The sequence below is a fragment of the Aulonocara stuartgranti genome (assembly GCF_965226115.1).
Source record: "Aulonocara stuartgranti genome assembly, chromosome: 7".
NCBI lineage: Eukaryota > Metazoa > Chordata > Actinopteri > Cichliformes > Cichlidae > Aulonocara > Aulonocara stuartgranti.
In genome coordinates, this window is record NC_138945.1 from 50,753,598 (window position 1) to 50,772,946 (window position 19,349).

The 19,349-nt window shown below is 40.3% G+C and overlaps 3 protein-coding genes across 3 annotated transcripts in view; all 3 read left to right on the forward strand.

Moving 5' to 3' along the window:
• The window catches only part of pparab (peroxisome proliferator-activated receptor alpha b), a 34,368-nt gene extending 29,985 nt beyond the window's left edge, over positions 1-4,383 (forward strand). Inside the window, exons 6-7 of the mRNA XM_082542473.1 lie at positions 1,687-2,140; positions 2,237-4,383. Coding sequence (XP_082398599.1) covers positions 1,687-2,140; positions 2,237-2,481 — 699 coding nt within the window. The 3' untranslated portion in view covers positions 2,482-4,383. The remainder of the gene's footprint in view (positions 1-1,686; positions 2,141-2,236) is intronic.
• Positions 4,384-7,168: 2,785 nt separating this feature from the next.
• On the forward strand, positions 7,169-11,303 carry yars2 (tyrosyl-tRNA synthetase 2, mitochondrial). The gene is made up of 5 exons (XM_082542797.1): positions 7,169-8,033; positions 8,402-8,569; positions 8,736-8,891; positions 9,163-9,333; positions 10,972-11,303. Exons 1-5 carry the CDS (start codon positions 7,246-7,248, stop codon positions 11,129-11,131), a joined length of 1,443 nt encoding a protein of 480 aa, XP_082398923.1. The 5' UTR covers positions 7,169-7,245; the 3' UTR covers positions 11,132-11,303.
• A 564-nt stretch (positions 11,304-11,867) lies between these two features.
• Positions 11,868-18,784, forward strand: cdkn1bb (cyclin dependent kinase inhibitor 1Bb). The gene is made up of 3 exons (XM_082542798.1): positions 11,868-13,534; positions 13,757-13,875; positions 15,106-18,784. The coding sequence occupies exons 1-2, from the start codon at positions 13,093-13,095 to the stop codon at positions 13,867-13,869; spliced, it is 555 nt and encodes a 184-aa protein (XP_082398924.1). The 5' UTR covers positions 11,868-13,092; the 3' UTR covers positions 13,870-13,875; positions 15,106-18,784.
• The last annotated feature ends 565 nt before the right edge of the window (positions 18,785-19,349 follow it).

Below are 19,349 nucleotides of genomic sequence, written 5' to 3' on the forward strand. Positions count from 1 at the left end.
AGTACACATTTGTGTAGTTCATGTGGCAAGCAGTGATATAATATAAGGACAGTTCCTGAAAAGTGTATCGTGTGACAAATTGGAATCAGCAACAAGTTGTGGAAAACACTAGTTTTGCTATTTCACTTAAGAGAAATAGAAAGACGCTTTTCAAAAGAATTCCACCTATTTAGTCTTTCTTTTAATGCATCACAATAATAATTCTAGCGAGTTTTACTCAAAAATATGTTGTGCTCAAAAAGCAGAGTATACACGCTTTGACTTCTGGAGCTGTGAACCTTTTTTGATCTTCTCCTCATCTGAACCTCCGTTATCAAATCAAGGAATGTTAGCATGACGTAAAAGTACAAAATTAACCACCTCAGCGTTGTGTTGCGCATACCTTCCCTTGTTACTCTAGCCCACAGTTAGAGCAGCATTCATGAGTCAGAGCTCCGATGTGCAGCAGCAGGTGTAAAGCTGTTCATCGAAATGCTGTAACTTGTCCTCTGTGGGAACAGTGACATAACCGAAACACCCGTTAACTGCCCACAATGCTTTTGTATGGTTTCTGTACAGGTACACTCACTGTAAACAGACCTCTTGACAGGGCACTGGGCACAGTGTCAACATTTAAAATTTTAGACATTTTGAATTAAACTCTGTGTTCACGCTGCATTTCTTTGAGCTCTAACTGTGCCTTCAGTTGTGGATATTGTGAGTAACATCTAAAATTTTTTTTTAATTGTCTTGGTCGATGATTTCGTTGTTGTGACAATGCTTCTTGGAAATAAATTTTATACTGTTGGAAAGCCTGTTTGTTTGCCCAACAATGGCGCCAGAAAATGACAGAAAATGCATTTGTGGGTTGCGCATATGAAAAACAAAAAAACCCCTAAAAGCCAAATCTTTACGTTCCAGATTTACTGCCAAGAACAGTTGTTACAACAAAGAAATAATTGATCAAACACAAATTTCCTTACTTTTTGTGCGAGGTTTATAATTATAGTTACCTACAATCATATATTTCTTATTTTTCTATATAAATATAATTGAATTCAGCAGAACTTCAAGCACGTAATAGTGAGCTGGTTTTTCTCAAGCACCGAAACAGCTCTGACTCAGGGCATGGATATGGGACCTCTGTGGGTGTCCAATGGTTTTTGGCACTAGAACATTGGCGACGGATCCTCTGGGCCACATGTCCCCGCTTGGTTCACTCGGATTTGGAATTAGTGGAATGTGTGCATCAGCATCTAAGTTTAAGTAAGTTTTAGCTGTTCAAGTAACTTTCACATGAATTCAAGCATTGCGTTGTGATGAGATGATCACTGTTGCACTTTGTGCCTGTTTGTGGGTTTAATGATGTGGCTGGTGTGTGTGTGTAGCAGTAAAATGAAGGACAGTACGCGTGTCATCGCGGAAACAAAACATTCAGATGTCAATAAGGGCTCTAGGCTTAGCCTTTCCTCTCAGTGAAGATTATTATCTGTAAACACTCCAGTCAGTCAGTTATTCACGTTGACAAGTTTGCTGAGTCGGCATGTTCCATGTCAGGTCTCGTCTGTCACGAATCGTCTTTTGTTAACAGGCCAAAATCCCAGTTCTCGCTTCTATAACCTGTGTTGCATTTCAGCTGAGACACATTTTTAACAAAGCATTATATTTTTAGTTTTATAGTGACGTTTATTTCCCTACCATCCACAGCCTTTTGTCATTCACGACATGGAGACCCTCCAGCTGGCAGAGCAGACACTGGCGGCCAAGATGGTCGGCTCCGTGGGAGCGATGAAGGACAAGGAGGTGGAGGTTCGGATTTTCCACTGCTGCCAGTGCACGTCGGTGGAAACCGTCACGGAGCTCACAGAGTTTGCAAAGTCCGTCCCCGGGTTCTCGAGCTTGGACCTCAACGATCAGGTGACTCTTTTGAAATACGGAGTGTACGAAGCCATTTTCGCCATGCTCGCCTCCAGTATGAACAAGGACGGGCTTCTTGTAGCGTACGGCTCAGGCTTCATCACCCGGGAATTCCTCAAGAGCCTGCGTCGACCGTTCAGCGACATGATGGAGCCAAAGTTCCAGTTTGCCATGAAGTTTAATGCGCTGGAGTTGGACGACAGTGATCTGGCTCTCTTTGTGGCTGCCATCATCTGCTGTGGCGGTGAGGAAATTTGTTGCATGCATTCTTCAGTATCCTATAAAATCCTTTTTACATTACAAAAGATGATGATGTTTCTCTCATTTTCATTTTGGCTAGACCGGCCAGGCCTGGTGAATGTGGCACACATCGACGTGATGCAGGAGAGCATCGTCCAGGTCCTGCAGCTCCATCTGCTGGCCAATCACCCCGATGACACTTTCCTCTTCCCCAAGCTGCTGCAGAAACTAGCTGACCTGAGGCAGTTAGTCACTGAGCACGCACAGCTTGTGCAGGAGATCAAAAAGACAGAGGACACCTCACTGCATCCGCTCCTGCAGGAGATCTACAGAGACATGTACTGAAGACTTTGGAGGTATAACCACAGTAGGAAAACAAGAAACCATCTCCTTCTGAGCGGGGACTTGAAAAGAAGAGGAGACGTCCACATACTGGGGTTGAACCACTTAACCTCTGACCCTAAAGGGTTAGCTTTGGTGTCTGTCCAGTGTAAGGGAACCTAAAGGTGAAGAAAAAGGAGGCTGATGATTCATTTGATTTGACAAAGTGCTTTCCACTTCATTGTGTGTGAACCTTATCAGGCAGAAGAATCATGTATGCTAAGATACTTTGTACAGCTGATTGAGCCCCTGTCCAGACACCACTGAATGCAATCTCTGACCAAACTCTAAATGTTCTTTTTTCCATATTTTTTTTAAAACGTCTGTAAGGTCGCCTCCTTGGTGAAACCCTGAGGTAACCCTAATTTGAAGAACAAAAGTGAACTTTATAATTGCCACTCCAGCCGGATGTTTTACAGCAACGAGCCATATGCCCGAATAACTTAATAACAGCAGCAATTGTGCAGTTTAAATCAAGGCAGCTTCTCCTCAATTGGCTACCAAAATGTGGCCGGTTGAGGAGCCAGTGGTTATGAGCACACCAGCCCGCCACCGTGATTCTCAAGCTTTTCTGTGGAGTCACGTCCTGAACATAACCATTTTATCTGTACGTCATGTCCCCGAAGTCATACTTCTTAATGACACAGTAGAAATTGCCATCATCATTATTATTATTTTATTTTATTTTAATATTCTTAACAAGAAATACGACTTAGTGCTTAAGTTGTCCACAAACTGTACTGGGAATGCTATTTTTTTTTTATTTTTTTTTTAAATTAGGTAGCAGTGCCCAAAGTTCAGACTCACTGTGTACATGCACCACAATGCACTGAAGCACAAGCATGCCTGTGATATGTTAATGTGACACTTTTCTAATGGAGGTTTCAAAGGACAAAAAAGACATACACAGGTGTTTAGCACTCCCTCCTGATGTGTGTTCTGGTATTAAAGGGCTAACACTGTTATTAACCACAATACAACTCTGACACGGGCGACACATGAATTCACTCAGCGAATCTCTCTCTCTGTTATTGTGTTTAACTGTCTGTTTGGTCCTCATAACACACGTGTTAGTTAAGATTTAACAATCTTATGTGCACATTTTTCCCTGATGAAAATGTAATTGTTTTTATTTTTCCCAGCTAAGAGAAAACCACAGTGATGAGGCCTCATTGGTGAAACATCTAGTTTGCTAGTTGAAAGGTTGTCACACTTTCATTTGTTTAGTTTTCTCTGTGAAATCACTTGGCCAGTTATAGAAGACAGTCAATCTGGACGTATGCAGGTAAAAGAAAAATGAGTCTGTAGCCCTTTTCCTACTCAGTTATTCTCTGGCTTTGGTGTTTTTTGCTATCTAACAAAATAGGCACATTTCCATGTGAAAGTGCCGCTCCTGCATTTTGTTGTCACACTGCCTTTAATATAAAATACATACGGTGGACATCAGAGGACCTATGTTAAGGGAATGCTGAAAACATGCATAGTTTTCTGATAGTTCGGATCATACACATCTGACTCTCTGTGAGAGGGCGCTACTCCTTTTCTGCCTCATCACTCACACTGTCCTGAAATGATCATTGAATTCAGAGAAATGTTCCTTATGTTTGTAACACATCGCAACATCAGAGCAGGCTTTACATAACTGAAGCTTTCACACTGACTGCTCACCCCAGCTTTTAACTCTCGTGGTAAACAAGGTACTAATGATGATTGACTTTTGTATTCGTAAGTTGGGTGAATACTTTCAGATGTTTGAACATTTACAGTAAATGTAGTTATGTACTGTTTTTTTTGTTTTCTTTTGGTCTAAATGCGTCATGCTTGTCTTTGAATTGAATCGTATTTTTATACTGAAGTATGACTATATATATATATATATATATATATATATATATATATATATATATATATATATAAATAAAATCTCACATGTGTTTAGTTGAAATGGCACAGCTGAAGAGTACATTGTAAATAGACTTAAGGTGTAACAGGGCAACTGGTAATCTGCATATCCATAGATCTGAATTTTTGAAATGGAGAGTCATCTAGACCATAATGTGCATTCAGTTCCTTCAAGTTGCACTTCGTTTATCTGTCGAATTAAGCACTAGAATTTTAAACTGCAAGCATGCGTGGTCTGCGCAGGGCTACACTAGCTTACACGTTTGAGTGGTTAGTTATAAACTTGACCTCTGTGACCTTTTGATTACCATGAAGAGTAAAAAGGAACAAAACATTTCATAGGAAATGTGAAGGCACAGCTTAGCACTGATCATCCAGTACTAATCCCTTCTTCTAATGCTTTTATCTCAGGTTGTAGATAAGAAAACAAAGGGGGTAATATATGCACAGATTGGGGGGGGTGGGGGGGTCACATAATATCTCTGTTGGTTTATAGAGAAACTGAATGCACTCGTAATGTAATTTGCCATTAAATCACATGCTATAGCAGTAAATGTGTTGCAGTAATGAGAAAAACACGTATATTGTTTTACAATTCTGATCTCATCGTGCTTTTTCTCTTTGTTTTTGTCTGACTTTTCTCACTCGCTGCTATATTGTAATAACTTACCAAGCATTTCTTATGCCATAAGTAGATTACTGATCTTTAAACTGCCTCTACTTGCATATATCTGGTCACAGAATGTCAGACCCACTTCAGCGCAGCTCAGTTTTTAACCTTGCAGATTTCCTGGGACTCGCTCATCCCAGGTGTGCTCGGGGAAAAACCACAAACCTGTGTGTGCCTTAGTGTGTGCCATAAAACACCAGATTTAAAAAAAATAAAATAAAATAAAAAAAGTTTCTTGCGCACACACTTGTAAACTGTTGGCATCTTCAGCTAGATTTAGCTGTTTGTGACACAAAAGGGTCCCACAGGCTGGAAAATAATGTCACTGTACATTCTATACAATGTGCACCCTTCTGGGCAGTAACAGTGAAGGATTTGCTTTTCAAAAATACAGACTTTTTAAATGTTAAACATAAAAAAAAAAAACTGCTAGAAACTTTATCAACAAGGCAACTTAAAATGTCAACAAGATGTCATGTAAATTTGCAAAGTCAGCTTTCCCTTAAGAATGTTTTTTTGTGTGTTGAACTGTCAAGGGACTTTTAAACTTTTATCAGGGAATCGTAGTCTTCCTTTGTTGAACTAGCTCAGGATATAGGACAGTACTGTTTTCCCTTCCTCATTCACTCTGGAGTGAGTATAGAGTGCTCTGCCTTACAATACGCATACACCAACAACAATACAGATTAAGATTACCTTTATTTTTGTTTTTCCTGAACTGAAAGAAAGAAAAGAAAAACTTGGGCTTACTTGGGGCAGCAGTTATAGGATTTAGAAACGTGATTTTTTTTCTCTCCTGAGTTAAACTTGTTTCTGTGGCTGTAGTGTCATGCAAAGAGACCATGGAGTCTCCCTTTCGATGTGTTGTTAATGTGTACTGTGGCTTGATAACAATACTGTAAATGTTTGATGAATGTATATTTAGTCATTTAAACGATGAAACAAATTGAGATTGAATGGATTTAAAAATAAAGTGATTTTAAAATCTGCTACGTATCGTGTGTTCAGACTTTAGTAGGTAACGCCAGTCAGTGCAAGTTATTTTTATTATAACATTGCCTTATTTACTTTTTATACCAGAGCTAGGTTTCTAGTTCAGATGCATCTTTACGACACCAAGATGTGCACATACAAAACCAAGGTGCCATCAACAAGACTGCTGAGGGACATTTAACCACATATTAGATGAGCTGTATGTATACTTTTGATCCTGTGGGTCATTTTAAAACGGGTAACTCCAGCAAACTGGTAGTCCAAACTGCAGAACCCTGGATTTGCTGCTGAGCCTTTTCTTTATGCCCAATTCATCCATGACTGTCAACCTTCCCGTGTGACAAACACCATTAGTTCACACAACGGTCATTGGCCTGATCTCCAGTTATGATGAGACTGCATACAGAGATAAAGTGCAGAACCTAATGGCACGGTGCACCACTAACAACCTCACCACACACACACTGTCTCCTTGGTAGCAAAACCAAGGAGATTGTGGTGGACTTCAGACCGTCTAAGACATAGGTGTCAAACTCTGGCCCGCAGCCTAATTACATTTGGCCTGCGAAGCCATACCAAATTACTATTAGAGCTGGCCTACTGGTATTATACAGCTAATATATATATTGTTTAGTATTAAGCTTTGCTTGTTCCATATTCAGTTTTCCAGCAAAACTTATTTGAGTCCATAAGAAAAGATTCATTCCTATATCTGGAGGAAGATTTTTTTTTTTTTAATAAATATTAATGTTATCCCGTGACTTTGTTCCAGTTTTGAATTTTGGCCCACTGTGTAGTTGAGTTTGACACCCCTGGTCTAAGAGAACAGACACAGGTCCTGTGTACATCAACAAAGAGGCTGTTGAAAGAGCCTATAACTCTAAATTCCTCTGTGTGCATATTAAAGATGAACACTCTTGGTCCAAGCAAAGTCATTTCGTTGTTTTGCTTCCCTGCGCATCAGAGGGGGAAAATAGCTCAAAGAAATCATTAAAAGTCCAAACTGACCACAGCATTCATGCCCACGATGAGTATATGTAAACTGCGGGTAGTACACCCAAGCGTTTCCTTGAGAACCACCGCACCAGAGGGCGCTCTGCTCCTACCAAACGACCCAAGCTTCTACTCAGTTCCACCTCCGTGTTCTTGTCACATTGTCCAACATGGCTGCGTCCATGGTGGGTATCTGCTGTTATGTGTGGCGGCGTGGCTCTTGTAATCTTCTCGGGCCGGCCACTCTTTGCCTCACACTCAGGTCTAAATTTCACTCTTCTTCTTCCGCGCACCACGGGCTGCTTCTCTCTCTGCACAAACGCGGCGTTCTGAAAGACTCATTCCCAGAAAACGCAGCCCAAGAGCAGCTCCCCCGGCTGCTCCAGTCCGGTGCTCAGACGGTATACTGCGGATTTGACCCCACAGCCGACAGTCTCCATGTGGGGAACTTGCTCGCTCTCATCGGCCTGCTGCACTTCCGAGGCGCCGGACACCATGTGATCGCGGTGCTCGGAGGAGCCACGGCACAAATCGGAGATCCGAGCGGGAAGACGAGCGAGCGGGAGCAGCTGTCCGCGGACGTGGTGGAGGCGAACACCCACAGCATCCGGGAGAGCATTCAGAGGATCTTCACCAACCACGAGCTGCACTTTCACGACGGTTCCAGGCCGCTGGGAACCGTGACTGTTCTAAACAACCTGAGCTGGTATAAGAACTGGGGCGTGGTGGGGTTTCTGTCGGAGGCTGGAAGACACTTCAGGATGGGCACCATGCTCAGCCGCCACAGCGTGCAGTCCAGGCTAAAGAGCGCCGAGGGCATGAGCCTGACAGAGTTCACCTACCAGGTGTTCCAAGCTTATGACTTCCACCACCTGAACCAAATATACGGCTGCAAGATTCAGCTTGGAGGCACCGACCAACTGGGCAACTTGATGTCTGGCCATGAGTACATTCACAAGTAAATGTTTTTCCAAGCCCACTACTGTTACAGTACTGGGCTAATTAATTCATAATTACCTGTCCCTGATAAGCCTGCAGTCCACCTTTTGAAGCAGGACTAGGCTATTTTTGTGTGGATAAACCCTGCATGTATTTCAGACTCCATTATAAAATCTGCAAATTCACTATATATTCTTGATCATTAGATGCACATACATCAAATTTTTTGAGACATTAAGTTCTACACCCAATTATACCACCAAGATGTTTTTGGGTTGGGTTTTTTTTTTTTTTTTGCCTGTCTCTCTACCAACCAAAACACACACATGCCTGCCAGATTTACCCTGAAGGCTGCCTTGAAACACTGAAAACGTTATTTTTCTCCAGAGTAAGCGGCGAGGAGGTGTACGGCCTGACCATCCCGTTAGTTACCAGCACTGTCGGGGACAAGCTGGGGAAAACTGCAGGCAATGCAGTGTGGCTCAACAGAGATAAGACGTCACCCTTTGAACTCTACCAGTTCTTTCTCAGGCAGCCTGATGCCAGTGTGGAAGGGTATGTGGAAGTGAAGGCTGATCATGTTTGTTGAGTTTTAATGAAAGTGCAATATCCACAAACGTCTCATCGCAACCCTGTTTTTATCCGAAAGTAAGTATTCGGTGCACAGTCATAGGATGCTGAGGTGTACTGTGTGGGCTGTTTTTTTTTTTTTTTTTTGTAGGTATCTGAAGTTGTTCACCTTTCTGCCTTTGGCAGAGGTAGAGAAACTGATGGAGCAACAGAGAGAAGATCCAAGTAAACGCCTCGCCCACAAAAGACTGGCTGCTGAAGTGACAAAACTGGTGCATGGAAAGGAGGGCCTGGAGACTGCAAAGAGGTTAGAATTGATCTGTGTGTTTATTCCCCTAAATTATACATTTTATTTTCTTGAATCCTCATCTAGAGCTCTTTTACGCTGTAACTTATTAGAGTCAAAGTGCATTGTGTTTAGAACAGCAGGACTATGCTCTGCCAAAAAGTGGAAAATGTTATGCCTGCAGTACAGTAAGAGGAAAGTGCTCATTGCTGTAGTCTTTGTTTGCTGTGGCTGCCCATGTCCTCTGTCTTCCATGTGGACAGAATGGTCATATTTAATGTCGTCATTGCAGATGCACCAATGCACTTTATCACAGCAGCGTGCAAGCCTTGGAGGAAATGAGTGATGAGGAGCTTCAGGAACTCTTCAGGGAGGCACCTTTCCATGAGCTGCTGTTGGAGCCGGGGACAACTGTTATAGATGCCTGCCGCAAGGTCGGCGCCATCCCTGAGGGTCCCAGAGGGTAAGCACCCCAGTTCTCCTTTATCTAAATGCGGTACCAGAGTGGTATGTAGTGCTTTGATAGAGCTTGTTAGTGTGAGCATACATGCACCCAGAGATCCACAGTGTAATCTTTTGTGTATGGTGTGTAATGCAGTTACACATTCTGGGAAATAGAGGTGGGGGGATTGGTCCAAATGTCGATAGCACCGATACCAAAGTTGGTATTTGTATCAGAACGAGAGTAGCAAGATAAGATCGATACTTTGTTTCTATCCTCCAGCCCGCTGAATTTTGTTAACCAAATATTTTTTTAGTAAATGAAGCTAAAATCTTCAATGAAAAACATCTGAACCTTTTTGAGTTGACTGTCACAGCTATTTTATTTCTATCCTGTAGAACACAAGTGCTGAAGAGTAGTGTTTTTTTGCAGCAGGTGCAGGAGTTTGTGGTCTCTTTGTTCTTCAGTGATAACGCTCACAGGTAGCCACAACAACTTCTTTGTGTCCGAGGTGTAACGATAACACCCAGTCACGATCACGCAGTCAAATTTCATAAGCTGGTTTCCTGAGAGAAAAAAAAAGCATTGCTTGTGTTAGCTGGGTTGCAGCTGCCCCTACAGCCTGTAACCATGTAACAGTTTGATGTGTGCCTTTAGTGCAACGATAGCAACCAGTCACATTCACGCCGCCACATTTCAAAAAGCTTCTTTTGTAGAAAACAAAAGCGTTTTCTTTGATTCTAGCTCTGCTGTCATGTAGCTACAGCCAAGATAACTGCCACATCTAAGGTGTATAATGTAGCAACAGCCCTGCAACATGTAAACAGTTAAATGTGTCATAATTATAGGTTACCAGCATAAAAATGTCATGATCAGATTAACGTATTTTCAAAAATGTTGTTGAAAAGTACGTTGTTTCCTTCTTCTGGCTACTACCCAAGCCATGCAAAACTGCAAAATGAACCCAAATCATCAGCCCTCCACCGCCGTGCTTGACAGTCAGTATGAGGTGTTTGTGATTTGCTGTATTTGGTTCACTCCAAATGTGAAGGTCAAGTATATATCCACATTGGTCTTGTTTATTCAAAGGACAGCTTGCTTGTTTTTTAAGGAGAGAGGAGGCTTTCTTCTGGTAACGATTCCAAATAAGACTTGTTAACTCTTTTCTAATTGTACTATCATGAACTTCCGCATTTAAAAATGCTAACAAAGGCCTCTACTGTCTGTGATGTATCTCTTGGGGTTTTTTGGAGTTTCTCTGAACATTGCATAGTCTGACCTTTGCTGGGATGTGCACTTATCTGAGGATTGATAGCTCCCTTGAATGTTTCCGAGTTGTGAATAATCATTCTGACTGTACAGAGATGGAGTTGAAATTATTTGACCTTGTGACCTTGTTAAAGCCACTGCTGTCTTTCCTCCTTGGCACTATGTTAACATGTGCCCGAATGCCTCAGACCAGTAAACTGCCAAAACCTTTAGAGGTGCTCACACTTGTAGATCAGTTAAGTCCATTTGATTAGCAGCTCCTGGATCCTCCTCACTCTCTAAATTCCTGTGGAAGAATACAGGGTGTACTTTCTTTTTCACATGACTTTTAGATTTTCTTTTTCAAGATGAAACCCTGTCCTAACTGATGGTGTAAATGTTTGTGTGCAGGTATCAAATGGTTTCAGATGGAGCAGTGTGGATCAACCACACACGTACAGACAACCCGGAGCAGGTACTGATCCCCAAACTCCACATCCTGGCTAATGGACTCACGCTGCTCAGAGTGGGCAAGAAGAACTTCTACATTATCAAGTGGCTTAGCCTCTGACGGTGCCTTATCAAGCAGGAGACCACTATATTATAATGGACTAACTGGGAAGGTAGGCGACTACACCTCAGCAGAGTCAGGAAGGATCATTTCCATTTTTTTGGATATAAATATGTGTATGTACAGATTAAATGTTTATTTAAAACATTTCTATTAAAAGCGTTTGATATCACGATTGCTTCCTGGTTACTTTGTATGGACATTGAGAGGCGGTGTGATGACCACTAGGGGGCATCATTGCCCCAGAATTAATGGTGGCCAGCCAGCAGCCACAGCTGCAGCACATAGCCTGCTGTGACCTCTTAAGTAAATAATTGCTCACAGTAAAATTAAATTGCATCATTTCTTGCAGGTTGCTTGCTTCTATTTTAAGCAAATCCAATTTGTTTCATCTTGATCAGAACCTGAGGCGAGCATCTTTTTTGACATCACTCTTGTTTTGGGGGCTTTTTTTGTTTGTTTTTTTCCCCTTCAGTGGAAAAGTGTAAAACTTGGACGATAAAGAAAAAGAAGCTGGAAAAAAAAGCTTGATAAATTTAAAAACAAACAGTACTTTTGCTTGAAGATCACATTTTTAAATAGAGCCTTAAATAAGAAACAAAGAAGTTTGGACTATTATTTTCAAATTCAATTCAAAGCAGGAATTTGTACATTATTGTTGACCTGACTTGTGTTGAAAGCAACACATCTGCTCATTTTTAGCAGATTACTGATCCCTCCTCCTTGCAGGTAATGATCAAAACATTTAATCTAGTGTCCTCAATATGAGAGTCAGTGTAAATTTAGAGATCACTGCTTTGCACTTTGGCACACCCTGCCTACTTTTTTCCAGATTAGGGTTAAAAACATAAAATTAAAATTTTCCATATTTTTCTTTTTTTTTATTGGTAATTTCTAATGGGATTTGGATAACGCTAGGGATTTGTGCGAACCTGCCAAGTTTTTCCTGAGGTGTCGGGGGAAAAACTTTAACATTGAGTACTTTCGGCTTCTTTTTTTTTAAAAAAAAAAATTTCTAAATTTGCTGACTTCTGATACTGTGTGGGGTTTTTTTGTTTTGTTTTTTTTGTTTTTTTTAGCACTGTGTTTTTTGTTTTGTTTTTTCGCTCTGGGTTCTGGTGGCAGTGTGGACAGAGTCTGATGTGTGCTGACCTTGACCTTAACCACTGAGGTGCAGATAATTGGTGGAAATGGCATGTCATAAAGATACACATTAGCCAGATTGGCACAATTTTTTTTTTGTTTGTTCTTTTTGTTTTAAGTTAATTGTTCTGCACCTGTTAGGAATGATTTGTTATGCTATTTTTTATTTCAAAGATTATAATTTTTCTTATTTGGCACAGCCATGACAACATTTATTATCAATAACCTTTTTTTGTACATCCTCTTCCCCCACTCAGTTATTTATTATACGTTAAATACAGAGTTACATATATACATGACACTCACACGCTGATATTTTTTTGTTTTAAGGGAAAAGGAGAAAAAAAGAAATCAGAGCGGCTTAATTTAGCCGGTCCACCTTAAGAAAAGTAGGCGGGCTTAAAAACTCTGACCAATGAGCGACCTCTTCGGGAATTTAAATAGCTCAGCATGTCAATCATGCCCCTACCCCCACATCAACCTTTCGCCATATTGGGCGAAAGAGAAGGGCTGTCTGCAGTTTCTCTCGCTACGGGACAAAATTGACAGAGCGCCTTCAGTTCCTGAGCACTTTGTTTTGATGAGACTACGCAGGGCTTCACAACACGGCGGCTGTTCGCGTCTGCATTCCGACGTATGCATGGCATAACGCGTTTCACGCTTTTTTTGGAGCTTTCTCAGCGACGAGGAGATAACCGTTGTTTTTGAGTGTTGTGTGTGTGTGTGTGCGCTGCCTTTTTGTTTTTGTTTTTTCCCTCCTCGTGAAAAACTGGACGCTCCAGGCTGTTTTAAAAAATTGCGTGTTTTGCTGGAGCAAAATGTCAGATGTTCGACTTTCAAACGGGAGCCCGACGCTGGAGCGGACGGACTCACGGCTGTCTGAACACCCGAAACCGTCAGCCTGCAGGAGCCTCTTCGGCTCGGTGGATCACGAAGAGTTAAAGAGGGATTTAAAGGGACATTTGCGGGAGTTGGAAGAGCGCGCCTCCGACCACTGGGGCTTCGACTTCGCCACTGACACGCCGAGGGCCAACTCCAGGTTCGAGTGGAAACTAGTGGATTGCAGAGACCTGCCGGGCTTCTACACTCGGCAGCCGCTTACGAAGAAAGGCGTCTGCTCCACTGGGAATAACAATGTGGATCTTAACGGGAATCACAGTTGTGTTGTGGTGCCTCCGAGCGAAGATCCCGACAGGGCTGACGGGCAAATGGAGTGCACGGAACAGTGTACAGCGCTGAGGAAAAGACACGCGTGTCACGGTACTACATACGCTCCAGTTTAACCCGTTTACATCAGTTGTTTCTGAGCAACGCAGCTGATCGCGTATTGATTTGTGCACCGAAAATAAAATTTTGAAAATCATGGCCCCAAAAAGCACTGTAAAGAGTGGGGTTTGCCTGCAACACTATACCACAATTTTTTTTTTTTTTAAGAAATGACGAAATTTTTGTTTTTATTTTTATTTTTTTTGCTTTTTGCAGACTCCCCTGTTCCGAGCAAGAGGTCACACAGCAGCTCAGATGTTAGTTGTCCGAGTCGGAGTCACTCTGCAGAGCACACGCCCAGAAAGACCAGTCCCAAGAGGAAAACGTGAGAAAAGGTAAAGACTGTTCATGCAATATTTTTCCTTTTTTAATCATATTTTTCTTAAGGAAAAGCAAAGATTTCGTAACAAAAAAAAATAGCTCTGTGCATAGTGTAACTACAGTAGGCTGTTTACTGGCTACTCCATCTCCCAACTGGGGGTACCTTTGGAAAACGAGTAAATCTGCAAAAACATCTGGTTATTCGTTTACTGAAAAATTGATACCGCTTATAAACCATTAGGAGGCATTCTAATTCAGCTTAAACACCCTTTCAGTTCACTTAAATAAGATTTGGATGTTACACAGCTTTGACAGTCTGCATACTTTTGTGCACGTCCTTCAAATGTGCTGTCAGTCTGTCTCATTCATTAATGAGCGGGGACAGAAACATGAGGGAGTAAAAGGGGTTGTGGGGGGGGGGGGGGGGGGGTTGGTTTTTAATTTTCCACTCGGACAGAGAGAGCTCTGTCGATACACTGCGATCGAGGTGAAACAGGGGAAGGAAAAACAAACGAACAAATAATGCCTGTACATTTTAAAGATCTTTAACATTTAACCGCTGTCTGACACGGTGAGTCCGTTGAGTTTCCGTCGAAACTTGTAAACAAGTGCTGAACAACAGTGTAGTAGTGTAACACGTCAGCAACTGAGAGCAGGGACGGGAAGGGGCTGGTCTCTGTGCAGTGCTGCACACGCGTTGCACACTAACGTTACAACACACATCTGTCCCTGCCGGTGGAGAGTGTGCAGAAGAGTCGTGCAGGTCTGAAAGCAAGTGTGTGGGTGTGTGTGTACTGGCCAGGGCGACGGCCAATAGGCATGCAATCAGCATTGTTATGGCAGGATGTCAACTGTCAAAGCTGGGGGGTGGTCACTTCTATTTAATGCATTTTATTTATTTCTATTTTTTTAATTGTAGAAATCAAAAAATACCCCCAAACAAGGCTGTCTCATAGGCATTTTCAGATCTTTTCATGATTAAATAGGGGTGCTAATGTAAAACTATACCAGGTTTTCTTTTTTGATATCAGTTTTTATTTATGTATTAATACATGTACAAAACTAATTAGTTCATTCAGGTCTCCTGCTGCTCTGAGGTTTACCCCTTAGACCACACTAAGTTTATTTTATTTTATTTATTCATTTATTTGTTTGCAGAAATTGTTGCACAATGCCCACATTAGTGTCATCATTGCAACCTCTTATGCTTCTTTTTTCTTTCTTTCATCTGTTTTGTCTCACAGAACTGAAGATGAATGCCTCCCCCCTCCTTGTTTAACATGGAGAAACCTCAGTGTTGGCTGGTTTGTTTTTTGGTTTTGTTTTAGGGTTTGTTTGTTTTTGTTTTTTTTTGTAATTTCTTTTGTTTGTTTGCTTTTAGTCTAGTGTTTTGTTTTGTTTTGTTTTGTGGGGGGGGTTGTTTTGTTTTTTTGGAAGAGGATCTACACAGCATCCGAAACATATCAACCTTCCTGAAGATTGGGAAGGACGCTGTTGAAGCACTGAATAGAAACACTAAATTTTTTTGGCACTTAATTAAAAGTTACTTCCTCTAAAAGCAGTCGATGTAGCAGTGTGCAATTAGGTTTAATTTACTTTTTTGCTCCTTTTTTTTTTCTTTTTTCTTTTTTCTTTTTTTAACTACCTGTGTGTAAATAAAAAAAATATATATATATAAATATATAAACATATATTATTTCTCTCCATATGTAGCACATAAGACATTATGATTTAAAAAGAAATCCTTTATGTAAAACGGTGTGAATTTTGATTTGACTTGAATTGCAATGTTTGATAAATGTTTCCAAAATGCTGTTCTCTTGTTTTAATTTTTTTTCTTTTTTCTTTTTTTTTGGGGGGGGGGGGGGGTGTTGACACAGTCCCTAATTGCTACATTTAAAACAAAAAATTTTGGCTTCTTACGGTTTCTTAATAGTGTTTCTTCCCTCGTCATCTTCCTAACTCAGCATTGAAGAATGGTACAAATGTAGCCTTTTTTTGATTTTTAATAATTTTTTTCCCCCCTTTTTCTGCTAAGTCTAGTGTCACCAAGTGTAAATTCTCCTATACGATCTAGTTTAACAGGAAGAAGTGTAATATTTGTGTAAGGACAGTCTTTAAGTCCCTTGATATTTATTTTGTAATTGAGGTGCTTTTAGCATCAGCTTAATCCTGGAATAAGATTTTTTTTTTTTTTTTTTTTTTTTTTTTCCCTCCCACGCTCTGGAGTTGCGAGGTACTCAGATATTGAAGGACAAAGACTATACAAACTGCACAGGTTGAGTTCTCTTTGACTGTTCCTATTGTTTGATGAACATTAAGGCTTGTGAGGGGTTTTGTTTGTTTTTGGGTTTTTTTGGTTTTTTTGTTAAAGGGTTGAATGTCCTACAATACCAAATACATGGTTGCATCAATATATTTGCCAGCACTGCTTGTGCTCTTCAATTGACTTCACATTGTGTTACTTTGTGATAACCGAGAGATGTTTGTACTTTTCTCATCAATGTTGTTAGCCTGCTGAGGATGCACATGAGCATCTAAAAGCTTCCCTTTATTTGCCTGAAGTGTGGTTTTTTTTTTATTTTTTATTTTTTTTGAAAAAGACCAGGGTACACCTAAATGGAGACAGAAAACAGCTCGTCTCTGGAATGCAGTCACCATGCCTGTGTATTATGTAAATCTTTGCAATGTACCTTTGTACATAATTTTGTAAAAACACTGAGAAATATACTAACTTATTTATGTCAAGCCTTTTTTTTTTCTTTTTTTTTTCTTTTTTTTTTTTATGTAGAATAAAAAAATATGGGTTTTTGATTACGGTTATCCAAAGTGGCATTTACTTTATTATAATTGTTTTATTTTGTAAAACCATATTTTTGGTAGTGTTTTGTTTTGTTTCTTTTCTTATAAAGGTTGCAAACTGAGCCTGGTAAAATATTTTGATGTGCATTTTTTTAATGTGTGGTTATAAAATGTATTGCAATCAATTAAAAAAGAAAAAAATGAGTTGTGGTTCCTTCTTACACTCGGTGTAAATTACACACTTGGTTTGTAGAAAAATAGGATGAAAATAGTTTTTGCTTTGTTCATTCCCCAAATCATTGGGACGTACAAAGTATTTGCAACAGCTGTGTGGGTGGACTTCCTGGAATAATACAGTGACACTCCCAATATAATTCCATCAGCACTATGAGCAGCAGGTTGACACTTTAGTCATCCAATCAAAAAGACAGTGGGGAAAGCAGACCACTCGCTGCAGCCAGTAACATTTAGTAATTTATGGGTAAGGCTTTCATTTGCTTTTAATCTCAGTACAAGAGTCTTTTGAATGCAAAGTAAAACAAGGCAAGTCAGGTTTTTTGTTTTGTTAGGCTTTTTTTTATTTTTATTTTTTTTATTACCATTTGTTTTTTCTTTTTCACTATTTACATGGGCTTAGTTGCATCTGTCTGTGTCTATAAAAAGTGTGTGTGTGTAAGAAAATAAGGGAGTGTGTAACTGGAAGACCCAGAGTGATTTTTTTTAAAAACTTTTCTTTCATACATGTGTCTTCTATAATATATCAAATTCATCAAAATTTTATTTTTATAAATTTTTATTTAATTCAAGTAATTTTTTGAATGTGTACAATGCAATGTGCACACAAGCTCAGTATTGTACTTATATACATTTTAATCTTCAAACTGAAAAATCATAATTATGTCTTTTATATGTTTAAAATTAATTCACATAGGTATTGATTTGGTTTGACCCTTAATCAGTCAAAATTATAATTTGCATTTTTTTTTTGTAATTAAATCACCTACAGTAATCCACTTGAAACATGAAAAAGATCAAATAAAGGATGAATTAGTAAATGAAAGGTGTTCTTACAGGTGCTATCAGGCAACACATATGTGCCATTGTACACCAACTTTCATCCAGTACTTGATAATAATAGTAATAATAATATAAAGAGAATTCCTCAGAGTAAGTGTTGTTCAATCTGGCTGTCGTGAGTCTGAAACTCAGTAGAAAACTGACTCAGTGATGCTACTTCAAATAAATTGGTGTTTCTATTAAACAGAAGTGTCTTAATGTTGTACTTTTCAGCTTTCTTGTCACTCTGAGTGATGTATGCTAAAAGTGGAGCCCTAACCTGTGCTGAGATGCTCTTTGACCTCTAGTAACTTCACTAAATGTTTTCACTGCACAGAATTTCCCAACTTCCTTCTTGTATGAGCAGCACAGGAAGACACCTGTGCTTAGAGCATTTTAAAGCTGGATGGGTGGAGGCTGTGCATTTGAGTGTGCCCAAGAGATGGTGGGGGTGTGAGTGGTGTGGTACGGTAAAAGTGTGTGGGGGATGGGTCCACTCCTGAAGTGTGCAGGTGGGTAACCTCAGCTCAGCCATGCACCCCCACTCTGAGCTTGTCCCATTGTCCCAGTGTGTGGGCTTTTGTGTGGACAGCCATTGTAAGAGCCCAGGGCTGGCCACTGTTGTGTCTGGGGCTTCTCTGCTCAAACAAAGGCCCCGTCTATGAGCCTCCACCCTACCCAAACAGCAGACTGACTGACTGACTTGGTGTCTGACTGACAGACTAGGTGGCTGACTAACTGACTGAATGGCTGACTGGGTGCCTGATTGGTTGAGTGATTGATTGGATGGAGCAGAAGAGTGGAAGTACTGTGTTTCAGGCAATCTGTAATACTCAGTGTACATCAGTGTCACTTATATACGTGATACTGTTAAATGTATGATGAATGAAATACCAAATAAGTTTTTTACTATCATAATATGTATAAAATGCATTAGCTTTAATGGGATTTTGACAGTTAGGGTGATCATTTAAAAACAAAGTGCTATAAGTTGTGAAATGACGCAGGCTGATGAGGCACTCAAGGGACATGTTCTGAAATGTAAATAAAAAAATGTCAAAAGAGTTTTTTGTTGTTGGGTTTTTTTTCCAGGAAAATGCAACAGTCGCAGGTGTTTTTGCATGCATAAGACTGACATCATTCCACATATTCACACCAGCCTTGTATTACATGGGTGCATTTTTCAAATTTCTTCAAGTATATTTGTACAATGCTGGTGTAAAAGTTGCACACATTTCCCAAATGCTACACTGTTTGTAAAACTCTCATATAGATATCTATAAATTGTATAACAGCTTGAGCATCCTTATCTGTAGCATACTTCTATCATGCTGTTGCTATTTCATGTAATCTAATGTTTAAACTATTGGATCAACACTTAAATAATATATATATTCTAAATGACAGGGAATAACAGGGTTCCTTATTCAAAAGGTCAGTAAAAAGGGTGCACCTGGACCGCTGTGACGCAGCAGCATCTAGCTCTGCGTCGGAAACACCTTTTCTGCAACAACGGGAATGTCCCAGAAAACATTCCCGTAACACTCCAGCACAGCCAACCAAACAAAAAACGCACTGAGTTTGAGGAAATTCCTGTAAGCCAGTCAATCAAAGATGTGGAAGGCATCGT